The sequence below is a fragment of the Carcharodon carcharias genome, chromosome 4 (genome assembly GCF_017639515.1).
Source record: "Carcharodon carcharias isolate sCarCar2 chromosome 4, sCarCar2.pri, whole genome shotgun sequence".
Classification (NCBI taxonomy): Eukaryota; Metazoa; Chordata; class Chondrichthyes; order Lamniformes; family Lamnidae; genus Carcharodon; species Carcharodon carcharias.
The window spans coordinates 45,625,759-45,650,387 of record NC_054470.1 but is presented as its reverse complement, the minus strand read 5'-3'; the positions used below and the strand labels follow the sequence as shown (position 1 = coordinate 45,650,387).

Genomic DNA, 24,629 nt, shown 5'->3' with positions numbered 1-24,629 from the left:
ATTTAATTTCTTAGCTATATTGCCAGAAGCCTCATTGTGTGTAGGCAATTTAATTAACTCCAAGTTTATATATTATAGTGTATTTGATCCTTTGGTATTTATTTGACTTTGCCTTTGTTTTTAATCTGCAGGTGCTCCTCTTTAATGACCAGAATTACGGCATTCACTATGAGTACACAATTCCAATCGAGCCAGGTCCAGGAAACCACAGTACAAAGGCCAATGTGCCACTCTTCATGTGGACTCACTCTGGTTGGGAGGATTGCGGTGCCATGTGTGGTGGAGGTTGGAAAATCAACTTTTTAAAAAACATTGTATTATGAAAGTGACACATGCAAGATAATATTAGTCAGAACCTATGATTTTAGGGCATGTATGAAGTTAACAAAAAGTGCCTGAACTGGAGACTGCCTTATAATTAATAATATGAAAAGTTTAATAAAAAGTGTGGGCGATACTGGCTGGACCAGCATTATTGCCCATCCCTAATTGCCCTTGAGAAGGTGGTGGTGAGCTGCCTTCTTGAACCGCTGCAGTCCCTTTGTTGTAGGTATGCCCACAGTGCTGTTAGGGAGGGAGTTCCAGGATTTTGACCCAGCAACTGTGAAGGAACAGCAATATATTTCCAAGTCAGGATGGTGAGTGGCTTTCCTTATAGAAATAAGAAAAAGGCAACCTAACTGGATCAAATTTGGAAAACACAATACATTTCATCTGTTCTAGTTATACATTTCTCTTTTAGCTTATCTATTACTTAGTGTTAATAGATTATATACTTTAAGTAAATTTTTAATGAGGGCACAGACTTAAATTGTTTTCAATTGTTATTAATTTAATTATTATTTCATTATTATTAAGGATAACTGAGTAAAATAATTTTCTAAGAACTTATTATTGCAGCTGGTTCTTTCCTCCAGCCATCTAGAGGGACAAATATGATTGTGAACCTTGATTCTACTTTTTACCTTTTTAAAATATTGTCATAGTATCAATAGTGCAATTGCAAAATCAACAACTTCAACAGTAACAAATGAATGCATAGCTCCTTTAATTCCTGGTAGGTTCTGTCATAGGTAGTTTAGCTTACTGACTCATCAGCCCAGAGATAACAGTCCTTTAGACCAGCCTAGGGTTACAAATATTTGGATTAAATTGGGTGTTCACCGATTGGGCAGTAATCTGGCAAAGGGAATCACTTGCCTGTTGTAGAAATGAATTGGATGAAGATCAGACAGGGGCTAAAATGACCACACCATCTAGTCTCTCAGGTGACCACCCAGGCAGAGAGGACTGTTTTAAGTATCTGTTTTAAGTATTTAGTTTGGCACAAAAATGCCTCAAGGCTGTTAACCAACATCAGAAACACAGGCCAGAATTATCTGAAAGATTCTTTCCTTGTGACATATTGGGACAGAAATAATGACAATTCCTGTTGAAGATGAAAACAAAAGACACGTGCGCTATAGGATTAAAAACAAAATAAAATCTCATTGTCAAATTAGGAGTCCATGATTTTATTTTGATTCAACGGCAGAAGCACTTTCATTCCAAAATAGAGAGGGTTTTATTTTCTTCCCTGAGTATATTATGAGCCTCTAAATATTGTTATGTCTCCATATATTTCTCTATATTTAACATAGGAAATTTACAGAAAACAATTTCTGAATCTTTGAAATATATCTGAAGGATATTTCTATCTATGGTGAGCTGTGGTTGGCTTCTATCAGACAAGTCAAATAATACTTGGAACTCCCCTTCACTTGTAAAACATACACATTTAATTTTGGATACATAGAATTGAATGAGAAAATAATGGGAGTGAATTTTCTGAGTGTCACGCCGCTCCACGGCTGTAACTTCAGCACAAGTTCAGCAGACACCGTTTACGAGCATAAGCAAGGTTTCGCCATATTTATGACAGGGAGTGAGAGAAGCCCCAAGGAAATTCACCACCATTGGCTGGTTGGAAGACCAGCTACAAGGTGTGTATCTATACTTACGTCGTGAGATAGACCTAATCCTTGATTTTCATTCTGGGCATAAACATGGCATTGACGTAGCGAGCGTAAGGTTACCCAAAGCCCAGGCTATTTTAACTCATGAAATGTTTTAAAATTAACTAACCAGACTGCCACCTTATCCCGATGTTAAGAACCTCAGGTTGCTGGGCAGGTTTCTAGACTGCCAGGAATGCCAGGGTCCTGCAGAAATGGTTTCCAGCAATCAGATAAGGTTGCATGTGGAGGATATGTGGTGAGGATGGTAGTGCTGAGAATAGATGATCACCATTGAGGGCAGCCGGGAAACTTAGGTTACCCTGCAACACGCAGCCCAACTCATATGCCCCCCAAGGCCCACAGGAAACCATTTGAACAAAAATTACTTATGGGCTTGCTGCTCATATGTGTCTAATCCACCTAGCAGGGTCTGTATAGGGCTGCTGAGAGTTAATATATAGTTTGGGTCAGAATGGCATCAACAGTCCCTAAAATGCCATTAACTGCATGGCATGGGGACCTCACTGCTGGCCAGTACCTGCCTGATAAAATGGAGTACAAGCAAGACCAGTGAGACCAATTGAGCAGTTACTGCAATTAATTTAAAGCCCCATTCTTGTTGAGCACAAGGAGTTAAATCGAAATTATGGATTTGATTCATTATGGGTTGACCATAGAATAAACAAAATAGAAGTAATTTCCTGAGTTTGTGCCCCAGATGGACAAGGGGTCCTGCAGGTGGCAGAGACTCATAGGGCAGAATTTTACGACTTGGCAAACGGGGGCGGGGCCTGCTCGCCGACGCGTAAAATGATGCGCAGTGATGTCGGGGGGAACTCCCGACATCACCACGCCCCATTTAAATTTTCAGGAAGGCAGGAGCGCAGCAAAATCAGCTGCGCACCCGCCACCCTGTCAATGGCCAATTTCGTGCCATTCTTTCGTGCGCATGCGGGTAAGACCGCGCGCTCGATTTTGGAATTCACCCGCCCCCCCCTCGCCTGCACAGGGAGCACATAGCCCTTCCATGCGGACATCACGCTGGGCGGGCCAACACGTAAAATGGTGGCATGCCTCCCGATCAGGGACGCCAATCGGAAGCGCGCCCGTATGCACCCGCCCATCAACCTCCCCCCCACCCCCCCGCACTCCCCACCCTCCCCCCCCCGACAGGGGGAAAATTCAGCCCATAAAATTACACCGAAATCTGGAATGATCATCATGTCATCATGGTATTTGTTCACTTCAATTTAGGGACTGAGAGTTTCAATGAGTTTCCAGGGGAGTGTTTTTTGCTTAAGTCTATAATCAAACTTATTGCCAAACGTAAAATCTTCCAGCGTTTTAGAATGTAACTTTTATTTTTATAAATTTTGCTTTGAAAAATGTTCCTTGACATATTTAACAGTGATAACCTCAGTGATAACCTGATGTAGCTTACTTAATACAGTTGAAAATGGGTTAATCATTTTAAAATATAAGCATTTGTAATCAGCATGTCTAGTCTACCACCAATGATTAATCCAATTTCAAATAATTGAAAATGGCTTAAAAAGTGCAAAAATGTTCTGTTTACATTGACGTACTAGTCAGTTTCTTAGCAAATTAAAAGAAAATGTTTAACGTGTTTTAAAAGATGCCTATGAGTGTCCTGGCACCTAAAATGGCTTAATTTCAGGTACCTTCATGAAAGCCTGCAAACGCATGCAGTTACTGAAAACTCACAATTGGTGATTAATTCAATCTGAGGGTTTTGCCAGTCTTGTGAGCAGGGCAAGGTTCTAACATGATGTTTTTTTAAACTAGTGGAAATTCTGTTTGTGCTGGATGTGATTTGCCCTTAAAATCCCTCAACTTTGGGCTGAATTTGGACAATATTGGGCAAACTTTGCTGGAAGTAGCAGCGTAACCTAATGGAAAATCCAGAGCAGATGTTTAGGTTGTACTTTGCTCCTCAAGGATCACTGCCCCTTTCCATATTTCTCCCCAGAATACTTATTTGTGAACAGTGTCCTTGCCACCCATGATCTTTGATTAGGAGGACAGAACCATTGCCTTCAGCCTAAGCCTCAAACTCCAATCCCTGGCCACTGATTAAGTCCTTCCTCTTCAGTCATTGTCTCCAAATCAGCCAGATTGTTCATGATGTTAGTTTCTTTTTCTCTTCCTCATGTTTAAATTTCTTCATTACGTGCTCTCCTATCCCTTTAGCCTGCTCTGGCCAACAACTCTCCTCAAACTCTCTGTTCTTTGAACTCTCGTCTCTTGCGCATCCGCCATCCCTTTGCTCCATTATTGGAAATCCCTTCAACGATTTCAGTTCCATGCTGTCAAATTCGCCCCACCCACCACCTCTCCACCTTCTTAAACACCCTACTGAAAATCGACCTCTTTCACCAATTTTTTGCCAGTCGTCTTGGTAACCTTTGTTTGTTTACACCTCTGAAATGCTTTAGCAGTTTGTCTGCTTTAAATGCGCTAAAAAATGTAAGTTGGTGTCCAGCTTGGACTGAAATTTAGCTAAGGGTGCCATTGCCTTGTCCCTTATTGAAATGTTCCCACACACTATGTTTCCATCACCCAGCTCACTCAAAATGTCAGAGTAGCGCTGTGACCCTTAATACCAAATCATACTTGGCCTCTCCCTCTATTCTCCTGTTGCCTTCTCTTTTGAGCACCTCATGCTGTTTTACTTCTTTTGCCTCTCTTTTACAATCCACAATGCCTGTCACCATGCAGCCCCACCCAAGTTCCTTAACCTGTTATTTCAATCACTCTCCCAGCTCCTTGGTCCTCTTCCTCTGAATTAATGGTCCTGTTTCTGAAACATCCCCCTCCATATAGACTTTCCCATGGCTTCTCTGCTCCACCGTTCTCACTGATTATTATGTGTGTCTGTATGCATTGTAATGTAAAGGTGCTCGGCAGAGCAAGGGTTAATGTGGGACTGGAGAATTGCACCGCTCACGATATGTTGTATAGAGTCACATTGGTATACTCTCACAGAATTCTCTAGAGCAACACTCTGTAAGCAGCCTACCTGCATGGCAGTAACAGCTCCAAGGGGAGGCAATGGTATTGTCATTGGACTAGTATTCCAGAGACCCAAGGTAATGCTGTAGGAATCTCACCACGGCAGATGGTAAAAGTTGCAATCAATAAAAATCTGGAATTATAAGTTTAATGATGACCATGAAACCATTGCCGATTGTTGTAAAAACCCATCTGGTTCACGAATGTCCTTTAGGAAATCTGCTGTCCTTACTTTGTCTGGCCTACATGTCACTCCTGACCCACAGCGATGTGGTTGTCTCGTAAACACAATTAGGGATGGGCAATAAATGCTGGCCTAGCTAGTGGTACCCACATCTCATGAACGAATTAAAAAAAAGTTAAAGACTATCAATGAAGAGTTAATGTTTAAACATACAACTCTGTAGGATCTCATCAATGACCTACCATCCCACCACAGTAGAAAGAACACACACAATGACATGGTTGGCAGAGGTGGGAGCTTGTAAAAAATATTACAACACTGACAAGACTTGTACCTTGTAAACCTCATCACCCACACTCCTCTACTGCATTCCAAACACCTCCTACTGCATCCTCCCCAAAGACAAATCCTCTACAAAGAACTTACAAGCTCCCAACTGCCATTCCTTTGGCAACATATGCCTGCAGCCGTTGACTTGCTTGACTATTCTCTGACTTCCAACTTTGATGCCCCACTCGCCAGACAAACCTTTACTAACATCTTTTGTTCACTATCAATTAAACCCCATTTCCCTGCTTTTTCACCGTCACCTATAACAAGAAGTACTAGCAGCTAATGGGCTTCCTTATTAAATAGAAGGAAATGAGTCATTCAGCTTCCTTCATTGCTTCATTACTTCCCCATGCTCACCAGGCCTCCCAACCAGGACCCCTACTCAAGTTCTGAACCTCCACTCATCTAGCTCATTTTGACCATGAAGCACATCTTTTGTTTCCTTAACCGTAGTCTCACTAAATTGCTGACTTCCCTTCATGAAATCTGGTTCCCTCTCCTGAGACACTAACCTCCTTTAATTCAAAATTGCTATATCACCCCCCCTCAAGAAACTCACAATCCACCACCCCCACCCCGTTACTATAAATGACTGCCCCACCTCCAACAACCGCTGTCCTCACTGAAGTTCTTTCTGTGCTATCATCACCAGAGTTGCACCCTTTCCCTTGCAATTCCATGTTTGTCTCTCTAATGAGGTTTTTGCACACACCCACCTGCCACCATTCCATCCCACTTCCGCACCCTACCGAATCTTCCAAACAGCCTTTATATCAAAGGCATGAATTACATTCTGTGTGATTGTGACCATAGTACCTTAACTTCTGCCACCAGCCCCATTGTCTTCCATCCTCCCTGCAAACTTTCACACAATCAACTGTTTTAAGTTCCTCCAAGAGCTCTCCTCCAGTGTCCATCTCAGTAAAACTGACTTTCTTAGCTCCACTCTGCAGTTGTTATTATAACCAGAGAATTTGTACCAATGACGTCTCTTTGCTCCCTCATGAGGGATTCATTCTTGGCCCCCTCCTCTTCCCCACCTATATTCTGCCCCTTGCCAATATTATTGATAGATGTGCAGTCAGCTTCCACGTGTACAATAATACATTCGGCTGTACCTCCTCAACAATTTCGATGTCTCTGTAACTGTCAGGTGACTGCTCCAAAACCAATCTTGGTTAAGCTGTGAAATACTCCAGCTGAATATTGAAGGCCATTGCTCTCAGTCTCCACCACTAATTTCATACCCTTGACACCTACTCCAATCCTCTCGTCAACCACTGACCCAGGTTGATGCAGACTGTTCACAGTCTCTATGCCCTATTCAACGCCAAACTGAGTTCCTGACCCCATAGTAAGACATGCTTTTGTCACCTCCAAGAGTGCTACTACACAGATTCATGCCTGCCTTTTCCTATTTGGTAATTTCCTAATTTCAAATTATTCTAGCAGGGAGAGATGCCAAGGAGACCAAGGTAAATAATACCAAGTCACCTCAAACTGCCCATCTACTAATGGCCATTATTACTATCAGTTCAGCAGACAGAATACATTTTGTTTAGTATACCAACAGACAGCACTTTTTGTTTAACTAATGAACAAATTAAATGTTCTTGGTAAGTATTTCCTCTGAGTAGAAATCAAACCTGGAATAATTGTACTGTGGTGGAAGTGGTTGCCCACAAGACAAAACCGCAGCTGAAACATTCTAATAAAAAAGGATAGAAAGTAAAAGCTGCAGTGATAGAATGTACTGTGTAAACAGAGCCAGTGTACACTTGTGCCAAATTAATGAAGAAATGACCTATGTAAAGCAGAGTTGAATTGTCAGTCAGCCAATGCATTACAAATCTGAGGTTCTTGGAATATTGATCCAACAATACTGGTGAATCAGATTTGCCTTCAGACCATATGACCACTACTTTACAGTTCATACAACCATCAGTGAAAAATCTTAATTTGTTTCTATTTAAACTATAAAAATGTCAGTCAAGTATGAAAGGATGGTTTTCTTGCACAGTGCACCACCCATCCCCTCATTTTTATTTCTATTTTTGTAATAATTATTTCAGCCACCTGATGACCGCTATAGTCTGCAGGAGAAAGCTTACAAACATGAAAATAGTCGAAAAATTGAATCTGAATGTGTGCTTTGATTTTGCTTATTCTGCTTGCTGAGTTGGTAGTCTGCAGAACAAAAGTGAAAGCTGTTTTCCATCTCACCCACAGTGGACTTCACAGCTGAGATCCCCATAAAATTATTATGGATATATTTTTTAAAAGTTATGTTGAGAAATTTTTAGAAACCATCCAGTTCTTGAAATATTTAAGCTAAGAACCCTGAATAAAACTCATGAAAGAGAATGTTTAGATTTAGCTAATGTAGCACATTTCACAGTTCACTAAATCAGAATGATATACAGTTTCAACTCTTTGAACTCAAATCCATCAATAGATACTTTTTTTAACTTTCCCTGACCATAAGACACATAGTGGAGGCAAAATTGGAACTCCACACCCCGCCATTTATTAAGCACTACCTGACCATCTAATGATCAAAAATGGGATTTGAGATATGCCATACTTCCAAGGGAATGTTTGTAGGACACCATCTTGGTAAAGGAGTTTGCCCATGTGCACCTAACAACACCAGGCAATATGCAAAGCAGATAGATCATGATGCAAATCAACTGTTTGGGCACACACAGACTGCCATTTTCCAAATGCACACTCCAGCCAACACCCTATGTTAATTTTGAACAGCTGTTCAAGGGAAGGAAGGACCCATTCCACCCTCCCCCCGCCAATAAGCATCATTTAAATGGATCAAGAGTTACTTGAGTGTTAATTGCTGGAACATTCCTTCAGGCTGCTTGTGAAATTGAACATGTTTTTGGAACTTTCTTATTTTTGAGGGAAGTTTGAATAATCTGTAGTGAGTGCTCTGGCTGGTGCTGAAATACTTATCTGTTCTGTTAAAACTTATACTAAAACAAGTTGCTTCCAGACAAGGGTGGGTGGTAGGGCTTCCTCTGGGAAGTGAGGAGAGTGAAGCAACACCACCTAGGGAAGGACAAACTGCTAGAAGAGTGAGATGGGGAACAAGGGCTCTCGGCCTTGGGTGGAGACAATGGTGTAATGGTAATGTCACTGGACAAGTGACCCAGGGCCAGGCTAATGCTCTGGAGGTCAAGGGTTCAAATTCAATGAATAAATGTGGAATAGAAAGCTAGTCTTAGTAATAGTGACCATGACAACTATCATCAATTGTTGGAAAAACCCATCTAGTTCACTAATGTCCTTTAGGGAAATCTGCCATTCTTACCTGATCTGACCTACATGTGACTCCGGACCCATAGCAATGTGGTTGACTTTTAACTGGCCTCTGAAAGGCCTAGCAAGCCACTCAGCTCAAGGGCAGTGACATCCACATCCCATGAAAGATTAAAGAAAAAAGAAAGCAGGAGGGCTATATTCACCAAGGGTTTTAGAGAGCAATTCTCTTACCTCAGGGGATTGAGGTCTTAGATCTTAGGTCAGAGGATTGGACGGATTTTGAGAAACAACAATGAATGACTAAAAAGATAATTAAGAGGCAGACAGCAGAGTATGAGAGAAAGCCAGCTAGCAATATAAAAACAGACAGTAAAAGTTTCTACAAGTATCTGAATAGAAAAGTGTAACTAAAGCTAGTGTTGGCCTCCGGATAGCCTGCATCCTAGAATCTTAAAAGAAGTGGCGACACAGATAACAGATGCATTGGTTCTAATCTTTCAAAATTCCTTAGATTCTGGAAAAGTTCCAGCGGATTGGAAAACAACTAATGTAACACTTTTATTCAAGAAAGGAGGGAGGCAAAAAGCAGGAAATTATAGGCCAGTTAGCCAAACATCTGTCATAGGGAAAGTGCGAGAATCCATTATTAAGGAAGTTATAGCAGGATACTTAGATAATCACACTTTGATCAGGTAGAGCTAACATGGCATTGTGAAAGGGAAATCGTGTTTAACCAATCTGTTAGAGTTTTTTGACAAAGTAACATTCAAGGTTGATAAAAGGGAACCAATAGATGTGATGTACTTGGATTTCCAAAAGGCATTTGATAAGGTACCACATCAAAGATTACAATACAAGATAAAAGCACATGGTGTAGGGGGTAACATATTAGCATGGATAAAGGATTGGTTGGCTAACAGGAAGTAGAGAGAAATGGTTCTTTTTTGGATTGACAAGCAGTAACTAGTGGAGTGCCTAACTAGGGATCAATGCTGGGTCCTCAACTATTTACAATCTATATCAATGACTTGAATGAAGGGAGGGAATGTATTAGAGCTAAATTTGCCGATGACACCAAGATAAGTAGGAAAGTAATTTGTGAAGAGGAGGTAGAGAGTCTGCAAAGGGATATAGACAGGTTAAGTAAGTGGTCAAAAATTTGGCAGATGGAGTATAACATGCGTAAATGTGAACTTGTTTACTTTGGCAGGAAGAATAGAAAAGCAGTATACTATTTAAATTGGGAAAGATTGCAGAACTCAGTGGTATAGAGGGACCTGGGTGTCTTGGTACATGAATCACATAAAGTTAGTATGCAGGTACCACAAGTGATTAGGAAGGCAAATGGAATGTTGGTGTTTATTGCAAGAGGAATGGAATATAAAAGTAGGGGAGTATTACTACAGCTGTACAGGGCCTTGATGAGACCACATCTGGAGTTGTGTGTTCAGTTTTGGTCTCCTTATTTAAATAAAGATATAATTGCTTTAAAAGCAGTTCAGAGAAGGTTCACTAGACTCATTCCTGGGGCGAAGGGGTTATCTTATGAGGAAAGGTTGAACAGGTTGGGCCTGTACCCATTGGAGTTTAGAAGAATGAGGGGTGATCGTATTGAAACATATAAAATCCTGAGGGGACTTGATAGGGTGGATACCCAGAGGATGTTTTCTCTTGTCGAGGAGACTAAAACTAGTCGGACATGTGGCTCATTGCTTCGGCGATCGTCCGCATAGTCTCCTCCACCACGGACACCAAGCCAAGCATAGCCTTATGTATCTCCACCAGATTCTCCTGCACACCCGGCCGCATTTCCTGCACTTGCTGCATCGCGGACGACTCCAGAGGCACATTGTCAGGCACCGACTAAGCATTTGCCTGGTCCCCTGCAGTTCTCTGACTGCTGGCACATTGGGCACTCTCTGTCTCTGCCAGCTCCTCCAGCCACTGTGAAGTGCCCTCACCACTGTGTTCCGGGACACTAGCCGATGTTCAAATTCTCACCGAGGTGCTAGTATCTGCGCTGGTGCCTGCCTCGCAGAAATGGTGTGATGCTGGTGAGACTTCAGGGCCCTCAGGTGTGAGAGGGGGCCTCTGTTGCTCCTCCTCCCGGCTGTGCTCTGATGATGCTGAAAGGAAGAACAAGGACAATGGATCAGTTAGCATGCACACACTAACAAACTTCATGCTTGTCCCCTGGCTCATTATGCACTCAATCTTCCAGAACCAGCAATGTTGCAGCAATAATCAATTTAACAATCATCAGTGCAATGGATGTTGGGAGGACAATGCGGACCTCACTGTTGGCCTCAAATACCTTGCCGTGCCACCCCAGCCTCACCGACACCAGTAGACCTGGGTGCATGGCGCCTCTCCAGCTCAAGGGCCTCCTGCTCGAACTGGGTTAATATGGAGAGCTGTGCCTGGCCACCTCCAGTCCTCGCAAGCTTGGACCCGTTATGAGCATTCTTCTTCTGAAAAAGAGAGAAGCTCATTCATTAGGGCAAATTGCACATGGACTCTGCACTCGCACGCCACACTCCAACCAGAGTGGGGCATATCAGGCCTCCAGTGCCTCCTCTCCCCACTGCTGCTGATCACTCAGACAAAGATGTTACGCCTGCTCACCCACCCCCCCCACACCCCCTTGGACACAGGCTGCATACATCACATTAGGAACCACAGGGTGTTTCATCCCATAGCAAGGAGGCGCAACCACGTGCATTGTAGCGGGCAGCAGATGGTTCTTTGCCATGACACCTTGAGTCTTCCCTGCCACCATCTCACCACCCTGAATAGGACATGTGCTGGAGTTCTGAGTATGTGCTTCCTCTAGATTGCTCCCAGACTAGTCATGCATGATTAAGAGCAACACATGGTGCAGGGGAGAACTCATCTTCTCATGAACCACTCAGGCTGACCTCAGTATGGGCACTATCTGCTTGGCCACCCAGTAAAAGAAAAATGCCATAAATGATTCAATGCAGTCATGACAGTAAGACTTGGAGTGTGTGGCGGGGGGGGGGGGCCTCAGAAGGAAAGACTACCTGTTGGGTTATATACTTATATACCCAATGCCAACATGGTACTCACCCTGCAAGAGCACAACAAATCATTGAAGCATTTGCAGCATTGGATACAGGTGCACTGCACCACATCGCGGGAGCTCAGCACCTCCGTCACCTCCTCCCAGGCACCTTTGGTCATGTGGGGGGGCCTCCTCCTCCTAATCGGGGGACCAACACCTCCCGCCATGCTGCCACCTCCTCAAGGAGGGCAGCAAGGCATTCATCAGAAAAACAAGGGACGCATTGACCCCCCACTGGCCTACCTTGCAGCCTGCCCTGCTCCTCTACCCTTCCTTCCAGCCTGGCCTGCCCACCCGAACCACTCTGGTGCGCCCTGGAACTGGCCATTGTGAGCAGCCTAAAAAAGGCTGCCAGGCCTTCTTTCAACAGACTGCTGGGTCGCCATTGGACCCGGCGGTCTGTGCACACCCGCCGCAGCCCCCCCACCCCCCGCTCCCGCTATCCATGGGAGTCAGCAAATATGCTGGCCAGGCCTTAATTGGCCTGCCCGCGTAAACTGGCGGAGCAGACCCAATCATGGGTGGTGATCAGGTCTGCACCCGCCTGCGCCCACTCCCGCTCTGCCTCCCCCACCCCCAAACAGAAAATCCTGGCCTGTGTTTCTGATCTTTAATTGAGGAGTATCATGCACAGTAAAAGGCATGTCATATTCATAACTTTAAACTCAGACTCTGCTCATGTGGAAGCTTCTGGAACTACCTCTATTTATTTAAAAATAGACACTAATGAACTGTTAAGATGGCTGCCAAGTGAGTCAGGTGAGCTGAGTAACTTCAACTCAGACTATCAAGCTTCCAGAATGTCCCGAATTGAATCATACTGGGCAGGGGTCTCTGCTTTGAATGGACATGCCTAGACAACACTCCATTGTGGAAGTCATGCTTGCTATTGTTTGAAGCTTACTCCAAACCACAAAGTCAGTGGACTCCTAGATTCAACAGCTTGGATTTTCACCATGTCAGGGAGCCTCTCCTGGAAATGGCGATAAATTCTAGGTCACACTCCTGAGCCTGGTATTTCCCATCTTCACTGGAGCAGGACTGGGCCGGGGTAGGCCCAGTATCAGGTCAAACATGGGCAAGGAAACCTCCTGCTGATTATCACATACCGCCCTCTTTCAGCTGTTGAATTAATGCTCTTCCATGTTGAACACCACTTGGAGGAAGCACTGAGGGTGGCAAGGGCACAGAATGTACTCTGGGTGGGGGACCTCAATATCCATCACAAAGAGTGACTCAGTAGCACTACTACAGACCGAACTGGCCGATCCTAAAGGAGATAGCTTCTAGACTGGGTCTGCGGCTGGTGGTGAGGGAATCAACAAAAGGGAAAAACTGATTTCGACCTCACCAACCTGCCTGCCGCAGATGCATCTGTCCCGACAGTGTTGGTAGGAGTGACCACTGCACAGTCCTTGTGGAAATGACATCTTCACAATGAGGATACTCCATCATGTTATGTGGCAGTACCACCATGCTAAATATGATAGATTTTGAACAGATCTGGCAACTCAAGACTATCCATGAGGCTCTGTGGGCCATCACAGCACCAGAATTGTACTCCAACACAACCTGTATCCTCATGGCTTGGCATGTCCCCCACTCTACCAATACCACCAAGCTAGGGGATCAACCCTGGTTCATTGAAGAGTGCAGGAGGATATGCCAGGAGCAGCACCAAGCATACATAAAAATGAGGTGTCAACCCAGTGAAGCTACAACTCAGGACTACTTTTGTGACAAAAAGCATAAGCAGCACGTGATAGAGCTAAGCAATTCCAAAACCAAAGAAACAGATCTAAGCTCTGGAGTCCTGCAACATCCAGTCGCGAATGGTGGTGGACAATTAAACAACTCACTGGACAAGGAGGCTCCACAAATATCCCCATCCTCAGTGATGAGGGAGCCCAGCACATCAGTGCAAAAGATGGCTGAAGAATTTGCTACAATCTTCAGCCAGAAGTGCCGAATGGATAATCCATCTCGTCCTCTCCTGGAGGTCCCCAGCTTCACAAATGCCAATCTTCAGCCATTTGGATTCACTCCATGTGATAGCAAGAAACAGCTGAAGGCACTGGATACTGCAAAGGCTATGGGCTCTAACAATATTCCAGCAATGTTCCAGAACTTTCCACACCCCCAGCTAAGTGTTCCAGTACAGCTACAATAATGGCATCTACCCGGCAATGTGGAAAATTGCCCAGGTATGTCCTGTACACCAGAAGCAGGGCAAATTCAACCTGGCCAATTACCACCCCATCAGTCGACTCTCAATCATCAGTAAAGTGATGGAAGGGGTCATCAACAGTGTTATCAAATGGCATTAGCTTAGCAATAACCTGCTCACCGATGCTCAGTTTTGGTACTGCCAGAGCCACACAGCTCCTGACCTCGTTAAAGCCTTAGTTCAAACATGGACAAAAGAGCTAAACTCCTGAGGTGAGGTGAGAGTGACTGCCCTTGACACCAAGGTCACATTTGATCAAGTGTGTCATCAAGGAGCCCTAGCAAAACGAGTCAATGGGAATCGGGAAAATTCTCCCTTGTTTAGAGTCATACCTAGCACAAAGGAAGATGGTTGTGGTTGTTGGAAGTCAATCATCTCAGTACCAGGACATCATTGCAGGAGTTCCTCAGGGTAGTCTCCTAGGCCCAACCATTTCCAGCTGCTTCATCAAAGACCTTCCTTCCATCATTAGGTCAGATGTTCGCTGATGATTGCACAATATTCATCACCATTTGTATTTCCTCAGATACTGAAGCAGGGCATGTCCAAATACAGCAAGTCCTGGACAATATCCAGGCTTGGGCTTATAAGTGGCAAGTAACATTCGTGCCACACAAGAGAGAATCTAACCATTGCCCCTTGATACTCAGTGACATTACCATCACTTATCCCACACTATCAACATCCTGGGGGGTTACCATTGACCAGAAACTGAACTGGATTAGCCATATAGATACTATGGCTACAAGAGCAGACCTGAGGCTTGGAATCCTGCAGGAAGGAACTCACCTCCTGATTCCCCAAAGCCTGTCCTCCACCTACAAGGCACAAGTCAGGTGTGTGATGGAATACTATCCACTTGCCTGGATGAGTGTAGCTCCAGCAACAATCAAGAAGCTTAACACCATTTGGGACAAAGCAGCCCGTTTGATTGGCACCCCATCCAGAAACATTCACTCCCTTTACCACTGACGGACAGTGGCAGCTGTATGTACCATCTACAAGATGCACTGCAGAAATTTATTTTGACAGCACATTCCAAATCCTCGACCACTACCATTTAGAAGGAGAGATCAGCAGACTCATGGGAACACCACCAACTAGAAATTCCCCTCCTGACTTGGAAATATATTGCCATTCCTTCACTGTCGCCGGATCAAAATCTTGGATCTCCCTCTCCAACAGCACTGTGGGTGTACCAAACCACATGGACTGCAGCAGTTCAAGAAGGCAGCTCACCACCATCTTCTCAAGAGCAATTGGGGATAGGTAATAAATGCTGGCTAGCTAGCGACACCCGCATCCCATGAGTGAATAAAAAAAATACTCCTTTGGAAAGGATCCAGAGACACCTTTGGGATAGGTAAAGCATCCTTTGGGATTATTAAAACTGAACATGTTTATGTACTTTTTACGCACAAACTTATTGGAACTGTCAAGCTGTAAGGAACTGTCCAACTCTCAAGGGACTGCCCAGCTGTTAAGGAATTGTCAAAGAGCTGTCAAGCTGTCCACTAAGTGTTAAATCTGTAAAGGCTGTCCAGGAAGTGTCAGACCCTGTCAAAGCTGTCCAGGAATTGTCCAAACCCTATCAAAGCAGCCAAGGCAGTGTCAAACCCTGCCCAAGCTGTCAAACCTGTCCAGGATGTCCAGGATCCAGTGTCAAGCTTGTCAAAGGTGCTCATAAAGTTTCAAACCTGTCAAGAAACTGTCCAAGGATACTAGGTGAGTTGGCAAGGAAAGGTTAAGGCCAAAGGGTGGTGGGTAGGGGGGCAAGGGTTGACATAGGTTGACACTAAGTTTGCAAAGGGGTGTGAGGTGCAATGGGGGGAAGAATTGTCATAGGTTGGCATGGATGGGGTATAGTGAGTGTGTGGAGGGTGAGGAGAGAGAGGGTTGAGGGCTGGATAGATGATTTTTGTTTTATTATTATTTTATTTATTTAAATACAGTGCCGGAGCACAGAGGCATGCCTTATGCCCAGTCCACCTCCACACCTGGCAGACTGCGCAGTCGTTCAGTGTAGCCCGCTCCTACTAGTTTTTTTAGCCTGCCCCCACCAAACTAACATCAGATTCGTGGGTGGACATTTTTAAATGTCAGGTCCACCAATCCCTGGGTCTGTGACTCCAGGTTTATGATGTTGGAAAGGAAAGCTGATGAGACCAATTATCCACAAGTTAGGTGTGAAAGACCACTATCTCCCTTCTTCTGTATATCAATGGCCATTGACCATTTGACTAAAACTGGTTTTCTGAAACTGAAATCCTTTTATCCCAAAATTTAGAAGAGACCTGGGCAGTCTTCAGGATAACACCAACAAGACAATGGCTGCAGAGAAAGGCCGTACCACCTTTGCTTTTTAAGAAGCGAGAGGCTTAAGAGTTTTTTTAAAAAAGCTTCCCAGCCTGATTCCAAAGCTCTAAGTTCACACACAAAAAAATTGGATCTCCTGATAAAACAGCCACAAGTATCTGACCTGTGAACATTCTTCTCATTGAAGAAATCCTGCAGTGATCCTGACATCTGACCTCAGCTCCCTGACCTTATCAGAACTATAATTCAAGAGGGGAAAAAGCTTCTTTCTTCATTGGACTCACAAAGGCATGTGAACTGTTAGCTATTCTTTTGGTTTATACTTGTAGGAGTGCACTATCTTCTTTAATTTTATCCTTTCTTGATTGTGTAGTGTGTGACTGACCCAGCATTTAGATCTTTCAGGGTAAGTGTGTGAATAAATAATCCTTTTTGTTTAAACCACGAAGGTCTGCTGCTGGTACTTTTAAAAATGACCACATACTAATGGGGCTTTAGAACCACACATTTACCTTTGTAAAAAATAAATCACGCTGATTATGGACAGAAGGGAAGGGAATTAGGAGTTTCAGTTTATCTCTCCTCCCTCTCAGGAGACTGCACACGGTTGTGTAGGACAACCTTGAGTAGCTCTGGGCATAGAAGACTTTGCTTCAGACTGCACTATCTCAGCTGGGACTGCAGCAGTCTGGGCTAGCTGGCTGATAGGTAACTGCAAGGGCACTGGCAGAGTAGCAGGTGTGGGAGCTCGAATGTTACCCTCCTGAGAGAGGACAGCAGGTTTTTATTCCATGTAGCCACTGCCACTATCCTGAGGCAGCATCACCGCAATCCTACTAATCTGTTAGAGAACAGATGACTGGTCTGTTGTGATGCCGCGGAAGCCCTTTATGAACAGTAGATCGAATATGGCAGCTGTGTGAGCTTCTACTATGGCACTAAGGCCTTTGGAAGCTGTTTATACAGCAGAAGGTGTTACACTGCAAGGCAAGCTGACATTAGACATCAGACCCTGCATGATGGTTGGTTCCCCTATTGTGCTGATGGAGAAGGCCACCTGTTCCATGTTGGAACAAGCTCTGTGCCAAGTTGGAATTTGGCTCCTGCTTTTTGAGATTAAGTGCAAGCTTTCTGACAGACTTTCCAATGCAGCAAGCATTTGTTTATGTATTCACATCAGCATTCTTCTGTAGTTTCACTCATCAAAGTCCTCATCTGCAACAGTAATAGTGTGCAAACTCATCCTCCGCCCTGCTCTTTCCTACTCTCTGAAATATGTGCAGTTCTTTGAGCTGGTGGCTCCCAGTGTAAGATTGAGTGACAATCTCTTCTTACTCACAGTCTTCTTTCCTTTCCTCATCTGACTAGAAATGGAAAAAGTACAAGGGTTGATTGTAGCACAGGGAGAAGAGAAAGTAAGAAATGCATTGCTTACTTCACCTGTAGCTTTTCACACAGAAGAGATTGTGGGATGAAGGAGAAGTATGAAGGAAGAAAGACGATTAGGTATGCAGACATCCTCATCGTTGATCCCTGAAATGAGTTTTGTTTCCTTTATTCTTTCATGCCCTTGAACTGAGTGGCTTGCTAGGCCATTTTAGAAGGAATGTGAGGTAAAGAGGCAGAGGGGTTTAGGGAGGGAATTCCAGAGCTTAGGGCTGAGGCAGCTGAAGGCAAGACCACCAATGGTGGAATGATTAGCATCGGGGTTGCTCAAGAAGCCAGAATTAGATGAGTGCAGATATCCTGGAGAGTTGTGGGGCTGGAGAAGATTACAGAGATAGGGAAGGGGAGGCCTTGGAGGAATTTGAAAGCAAAGGTGAAAGATCTAAAATCAAAATATTGCTTAACCAGGAGCCAGTGTAAGTCAGCGAACCAAGGAGTTATGAATGAACAGGACTTGATGTGAATAAAGACATAGGCTACAGGGTTTTGAATGACCTCGAAGTTGGGGAGGGTAGAATGTATTGAAATAGGCATTTCAAGAAGTAGTAAAGGCACAAATGAGAGTTTCAGCAGCAGATGAGTTGAGCACAGGCAAAATCAAGTGTTGTTACAGAGATGGAATAGGTGGTCTTAGTGGTGGCACAAATATGTGATCATTAGCTCATCATTAGTCAAAAATGACATGATTCATTTGAAGATAAAGTCACTCACCTTGAAAACTTGTTTCAGATTGTTGAACCTTTTCCTTGCACTATATCTATATTCTTCGACCTATACTTACGACATTGACCTCCACTACTTCTCCCCACTGCCTCCTGACCATTTGTATTGCAGCCCCATGCAGCACCCCACCCCTACCCCAACCTCAAATTGATACAGGATGTCTCTCTTTCTCTCCATGCCTTGCACCAGGACTTTTAGTGCCTTGACAGAAAACCTTTCTGTTCACACTCTCGCATGTTCAACCATTCCATAAAGTATAAGAGTTTAGACTGACTGTTCAAAAGACTCCCTTTATTTCTTGCAATACACCTCCCTTTAAAAGGTGCAAGCAGCCTATAATGTAGCACAGGAACACAGTTTCAGAATAAGGGATCTCCCATTTAAGAAGGAGATGAGGAAGAATTTCTTCTCTGAGAGTTGTTAATCTTTGGAATTCTCTACCCCAGTGAAGGCTGGGTCTTTGAATATTGTCAAGGCTGAGTTAAACAGATTTTTGATTGACAAGTGTGATGAAAGTAATAATTTTCATAATATTTTTCTGGTTTATTTTGAAGTAGGTTTATGGGGATAAGTATAGCTGGGTCTGTGTGTTATTTAATTATATTTAGAGTCAAGTAGACTGCAAGTTTGAAATCATCAAAAGAAGCTAGCTGCTTGACATGCTAATGAGTAAACATGGATGCTGGCTTAGCATTTAAGGTGTGAAGGGAATTTTCATTTTTAGATAAATGAAGAGGTTTGGATTTCAAAGGGATTTTAATCTGTTTACAACTAGCCAGATCAGCCAGGCTAAAGAATGTGTTTATTTTTCCCCAAAGGCTACTGATAATATTGGCAACATGCAAGTTTTTATATTACAAGAAAGATACAGTTCCAAAGACATATGGAACAATAGAATTTACATATTAAAGAGAGAAATACATATATAAAGGAGAATGAAAGGCTATGTGTCAGAAGGCCATGTAAGATCTAACAGGAATGTGTGAAATAGCCTGAATGAAGCCTCCAGCATTTGTGCATGAGTCTGCTAAATAATGAAACTGAAGTTGGGGAAAGCCATTTGGAATTCCACTGTCAAGTGGGTATTGTGTTAACTTGCTAGTTCTGTTTTAAATCTAAAATCTATTTTAGACTTGCCTCAAAGGGACTGTGACTGGGGGGTCAGATTACTTAGGAATTTTAGGAGTTATTATAGTAGTAAATAATTGTAGTCTTATGTATGTGCTTGGAATCTTTTATATTTTATTAATAAATATTTTAATTTAATTTTTAAAAGTCCTTAAGGTCTTGGTGGACTTAATACTTCTGACTACGGTGAATCGCATCACATAATAAATACAAATTGTAAAACCATTTAATAGTTTGACCAAGTTTCCCTTGTAGATTTGGTCCTCCTGGCACACATCAGCTGCCACGTCATAACACAAGGGAGTCAAGGGTTATCGGGTGGTTGGCTGGAAAGTAGAACTAAAGCCAAAATCAGATTACAGTGATCTTATTGACCTGAATGACGCAGAAAGCTCGAGGGGGCAAATGGACTACTCCTGCTCCTACTTCTTATGTTCTTAGCATTAGCCACCCACAATATTGAGCCTCCCTCTGATGCGTGCAGCCAATCAATAGCTCAGATGATACTGACTGCACACAACAATCATTTAAAAAAAGTAGGCAGCACAATTTTAACATACTGCTTGCCTGGGATGTAATGAATGGGCACAGGTTAACCACACTGGGATCCCTAAGTCTGTTTTTTAGGAGCTAGCCCATTTAACCCCATTGCATTTGAGTACTACAGAAAGGTGGGGGAAAAATTTGTTGAAAGCAGTCAACTTAAAAACAGTTGAATTTCAATTTGGATTTATACAATGGAAATCAAAAAGTCAATATTAAAAGAACTAAGTATACCCTATCTATCTATGGGCATGACCATTTAAAAATGCAATTTGATGTGAAGTGCACTGAAGCTTTTGGACATAGTAGCATTTTCTTATGCTGCTGAAATATATTTTTAAAACTAAACTCACTAGGGGAGACACATTGAACAATTGTGCTAGTGTATTCATGGAAAATTAGCAGTTCAATTCACACAGTTAGACCAGTCATGGTGGAGGCAGCAGAGGCTTGAGTTGTAGGCTGGTAGTGGAGACTAACAATTAAAGTTGCAAAGCAGTGCCAATTGTCCATAGTTGTTTGGATAATGATCTCCAAATGTTGTGCCAAATGACTTTGCTGCTGAATCACTTTTTATGTACAGCCAAAATGGATGCCAGTCTAGTGCTACGACTATTCTCACATAATAAATACCATTGCTGAGGCCAGAGACATCCATCAACTTAGTAACCAAAATAGAGTCAGTCTTATAATGAGAGGTTGAGAAAGGTTTAAAGGTGCAACCATGAGTGATGTAACTCCTTTGTTGTTCTACGATCATTGCAATAGCAGATAAATGTGAGGACAGGCAAGGTACTTGACTACTGCTGTTGATACAGCTGGATATTAATTCCCCCTATACTTTCAAAAGGGAAAGGGAACAGCCAAGTAGTCTCATCTTAATTCAGCAGAGAAATGGCCATTTTTCCAGGTGCAGTTTCTTCTTTGGGAGAACAGTGCTTAGCTATTCCCGGATAACAAAATCATTAGTTACTTTTATTCCTTCCACGCCTTCTTCATTAGTATCTGTAAATGCTGACAAACCTGAAACCTGGTGGAATGCTGCTCACATGTTAACTGCTATTCCTCATTCCCTGCTCCCATGATTATTGCCTAAGGATTAAGTGGTTTTGCATTTGCTACATCCCCATGAATAGGTCTTTCTTCGAGTAATCCAGTGTAGCTGAAAGACTGTTTCGAGAAACTAGCAGTGTTGATGACAAAATTCCAACTTGTCCTATTCAATACAACACACTGTTTAAAGTGCCAGATCTCTTTGCTGTCTTGGAGGGGATGGGTAAATGTCTTGACTTTTCTCAACATCATGCCAATCTTCCCTTTTCACTGTCTACCATAGAGTTTCTGAGAACTGCATATTATAATCGAGTCACGTTAAACATTGTAATTGTACAAAGTCAGCAGGCGTTGTCAAGTATCAATCTAGATGCAGCCACCGCAAAGAAATTTTCATGCAGTTACCATCATGCATGTGTATGTTGAAGGAAGAATAATATAATGCCATTACTTGCAGTCATTAGAGTTCAAGAAATGAGGCTGATGGAACAAGGGGATCATGAATACAAATTTGTGATTTCCATCCTTGTGCCAAGGTGACAGTTCACGATGAAAACAGCAAAGCATTCTGACTGTAACATTTAAATTTTAATGAATCACCTGAACTAAAGGACAGAAAAGAAAAAAACAAATTTTGGAGGTGATAGCCGAGGGATAATCGTTGGCAGTACACTGGGAACATTCCTCTCCTTCAATAGTATCATGGAATCTTTTAAATCCACCTGAAAAAACAGTCAGGTCCCCAGTCAACATCTCTCACAAAATGTCATAATTGAAATAATACAGCACTTTTTCAGCAGATGTGTCATGTAGATTATGCCGCCAAGCTGAGCTGAGACTTGAACCTACAACCATCTGCCTTAGAGGCAAGAGCACTAAAACTGAGCCAAACTGATACTATCTAACCTCTAATTTACAACAATCATCGGAAAAGTTAGATTACCCAGGTTACTTGTGTTTTTGTAATTCTATTAATGATTGTAGCAATTCATTCAATTGTATCTTTTATAAACTGCTTCATCAATTCTATTGACAGCACTACATTACTGTACCCACTTTAATGGTGGAATAACTTTTAACTGACTAAGCCACTCTTCAACTAAACCAACTTGTCTACAAGAGCAGAACACAGGATAAATTGGGCATTCCCTCAGCTTATTCAGTGATATAGATGGGAGCAGAACTGTGGGCAATAATGAAATTAAACTCTGTATCAAGACTCTTTCCATTCAATCAGCTCACTAAAGCATGCAAGAGCATACATTCGACTTTTAACCCAAGACCTTAATATCTTTGTATAAGCCTTCAGGAGGGATACTCCTAATGTGCCTAGGTCCCTTGCCATTGGTTTTTCCTGCAGATTCCTGTTTAGTTACCACCTGTCGCACAATGGATTATGATGCCATTAAACCTCCTGCACTAATGTGCAAATTCATCTGGTGAGAGACTCCACAGACATGACCAGAAGTTGCAGGCTACCTTGGACAGCCTCGAATGATCCTCGTGATTATGTTTGGCTTCTTTGAAGGGATTCAAGGTCCCAAAACTGAGGGATCCTCCAATGCATTTCTGCTCCCTTCTATTCTGTGCCACATTGTCCTACAAGTGGAAAAGTAGTGCATGATAAGACAGAAGATGCAGACATTAGAAAATGAGTTTTAAAAATCAATTAAGAAGGCAAGGAGGAACAATGGGTGGAATTTTCCATTCTGGAGGCTAAGTCCAGTGGCCGTTGTAATTCCTGCTGGACAGTGAGACAGCTGAACACGTGCGATTTTCCACTTTTCATCAGATTAATTATGCATCAGTGAGAAGCTCAGCGAATCTCATGGTGTGGTGGGCAGGAAGTCGCCCAACCTGCTGTAACCTCATGGGGTCGAAGGTCCTGCCGCCATATTTAAACAGCACCCAGACAGACATTCACTCACTGTAGACCAGGTGTTGCAGTGAAGAGGAAAACTATGGCACCCAAGCAAAGCAAACCCTCTGCACCATGGTTCAGCGAAGCCTCCCTCTGAATTCTCTTCCAGGCCACCCAAGAAAGGCAGGAGGGATGGGAGCAGGATGTCCTCCCACCTGACCATGCCAGCCTGGGAGGAGGTCACTGGGGAGGTTAGCACCTGTGGAACCCAAAGAAGGACCACCTTGCAGTGCTGAAAACAGATGAATGATCTGCTCAGCTCCACCAGGATAAGTGAAACTTCTACTCACTCCAAACTCTCCCTCTCATAAGGCATCAAGCAATCTAAGGGTTAGAGCCAACAGGTTTGTCACATATAACCAGCAGATGGGACATCAGCACCGAATGTCTGTCAGCCACTTTAAGCTCACCATCTCATGTAAGTTCTTGCACAAACAGTGTCAGAATCCCTTACAAGGAGGGCTGCTCAGAGGCAACAGGCATGCATGTTTCTGAACTGCTTTTTCATCCATTGTGCTCACAGTTAACCCATCTGTTTTTATGCAGGACAAGATTACACATAACAAAAGAAAGTAAGCCATGATGGGTGGGGGAGCCCTGGAGTTCTGAACCCTGCCAGTGTTTGAGGAACAGTCTTCAGAGCTTGCTGGTGAGGAGAGGGATCGTTCCTGCATGGAAGGCAGTGTCAGACCCCCCAACAAGCTAGTGAGGATGCATCCAGTATACTTTGACAACATCCAGACAGTGAGTAATCATTAATGTATGAGTCTGCTTATTCAATCACTAATTCTCTCTTCTCTCTACTCCAGGTACCAATAAGAAAAGGGAGAGGACTTCCTCCAAAAGAAGACTCAGCCCCAGCCCCAACCTGCAGACATCTCTGAGGAGGAAGCAGAATTATCCTCAGAGGGAGACTGTTGTTCACCTGCACCCTCTACCAGCACAGTTAGACACACCTCGATGGGACCTAGTTCTAGAGTAGGTTCAGGTTCACTATCTGGTGATCACCTCACAGACACGGGTCTACAGCTGGTGGAGGCAGTGACAGCTGAGGTCTCTAACACTTGGAGGACTGCCGGAGACCATGCCCCTGCTGAATCTGAGTCTGATGATGAGCCTCTGGAACCAACCCTATGAGACATGTTGGAGATGCTGAGACAGGCAAGGGAACAGTAGGCAGAGTTATCAGAAGCCGTCAGCAGACTGGACCGAAGGATGGGGGAGTCCGTCCACATTCTGTCTGATGTCATGGCTCCGGCATGCAAATGCATCGACGTCTCCGTGGGAAGGGTGGCAGCTGCTTTGGAGACCCAGATCCAGCAGCTTCTGCCAGATTTGTGCTCGGACCTGCACACCATAGCTCT

At 43.4% G+C, this 24,629-nt stretch overlaps 1 protein-coding gene across 1 annotated transcript in view; it reads left to right on the top strand.

The window, feature by feature from the left end:
* Positions 1–24,629, top strand: part of LOC121276736 (A disintegrin and metalloproteinase with thrombospondin motifs 19-like) — a 548,651-nt gene that overhangs the window by 428,404 nt on the left and 95,618 nt on the right. The window contains exon 18 of the mRNA XM_041185281.1: positions 132–285. Coding sequence (XP_041041215.1) covers positions 132–285 — 154 coding nt within the window. The remainder of the gene's footprint in view (positions 1–131; positions 286–24,629) is intronic.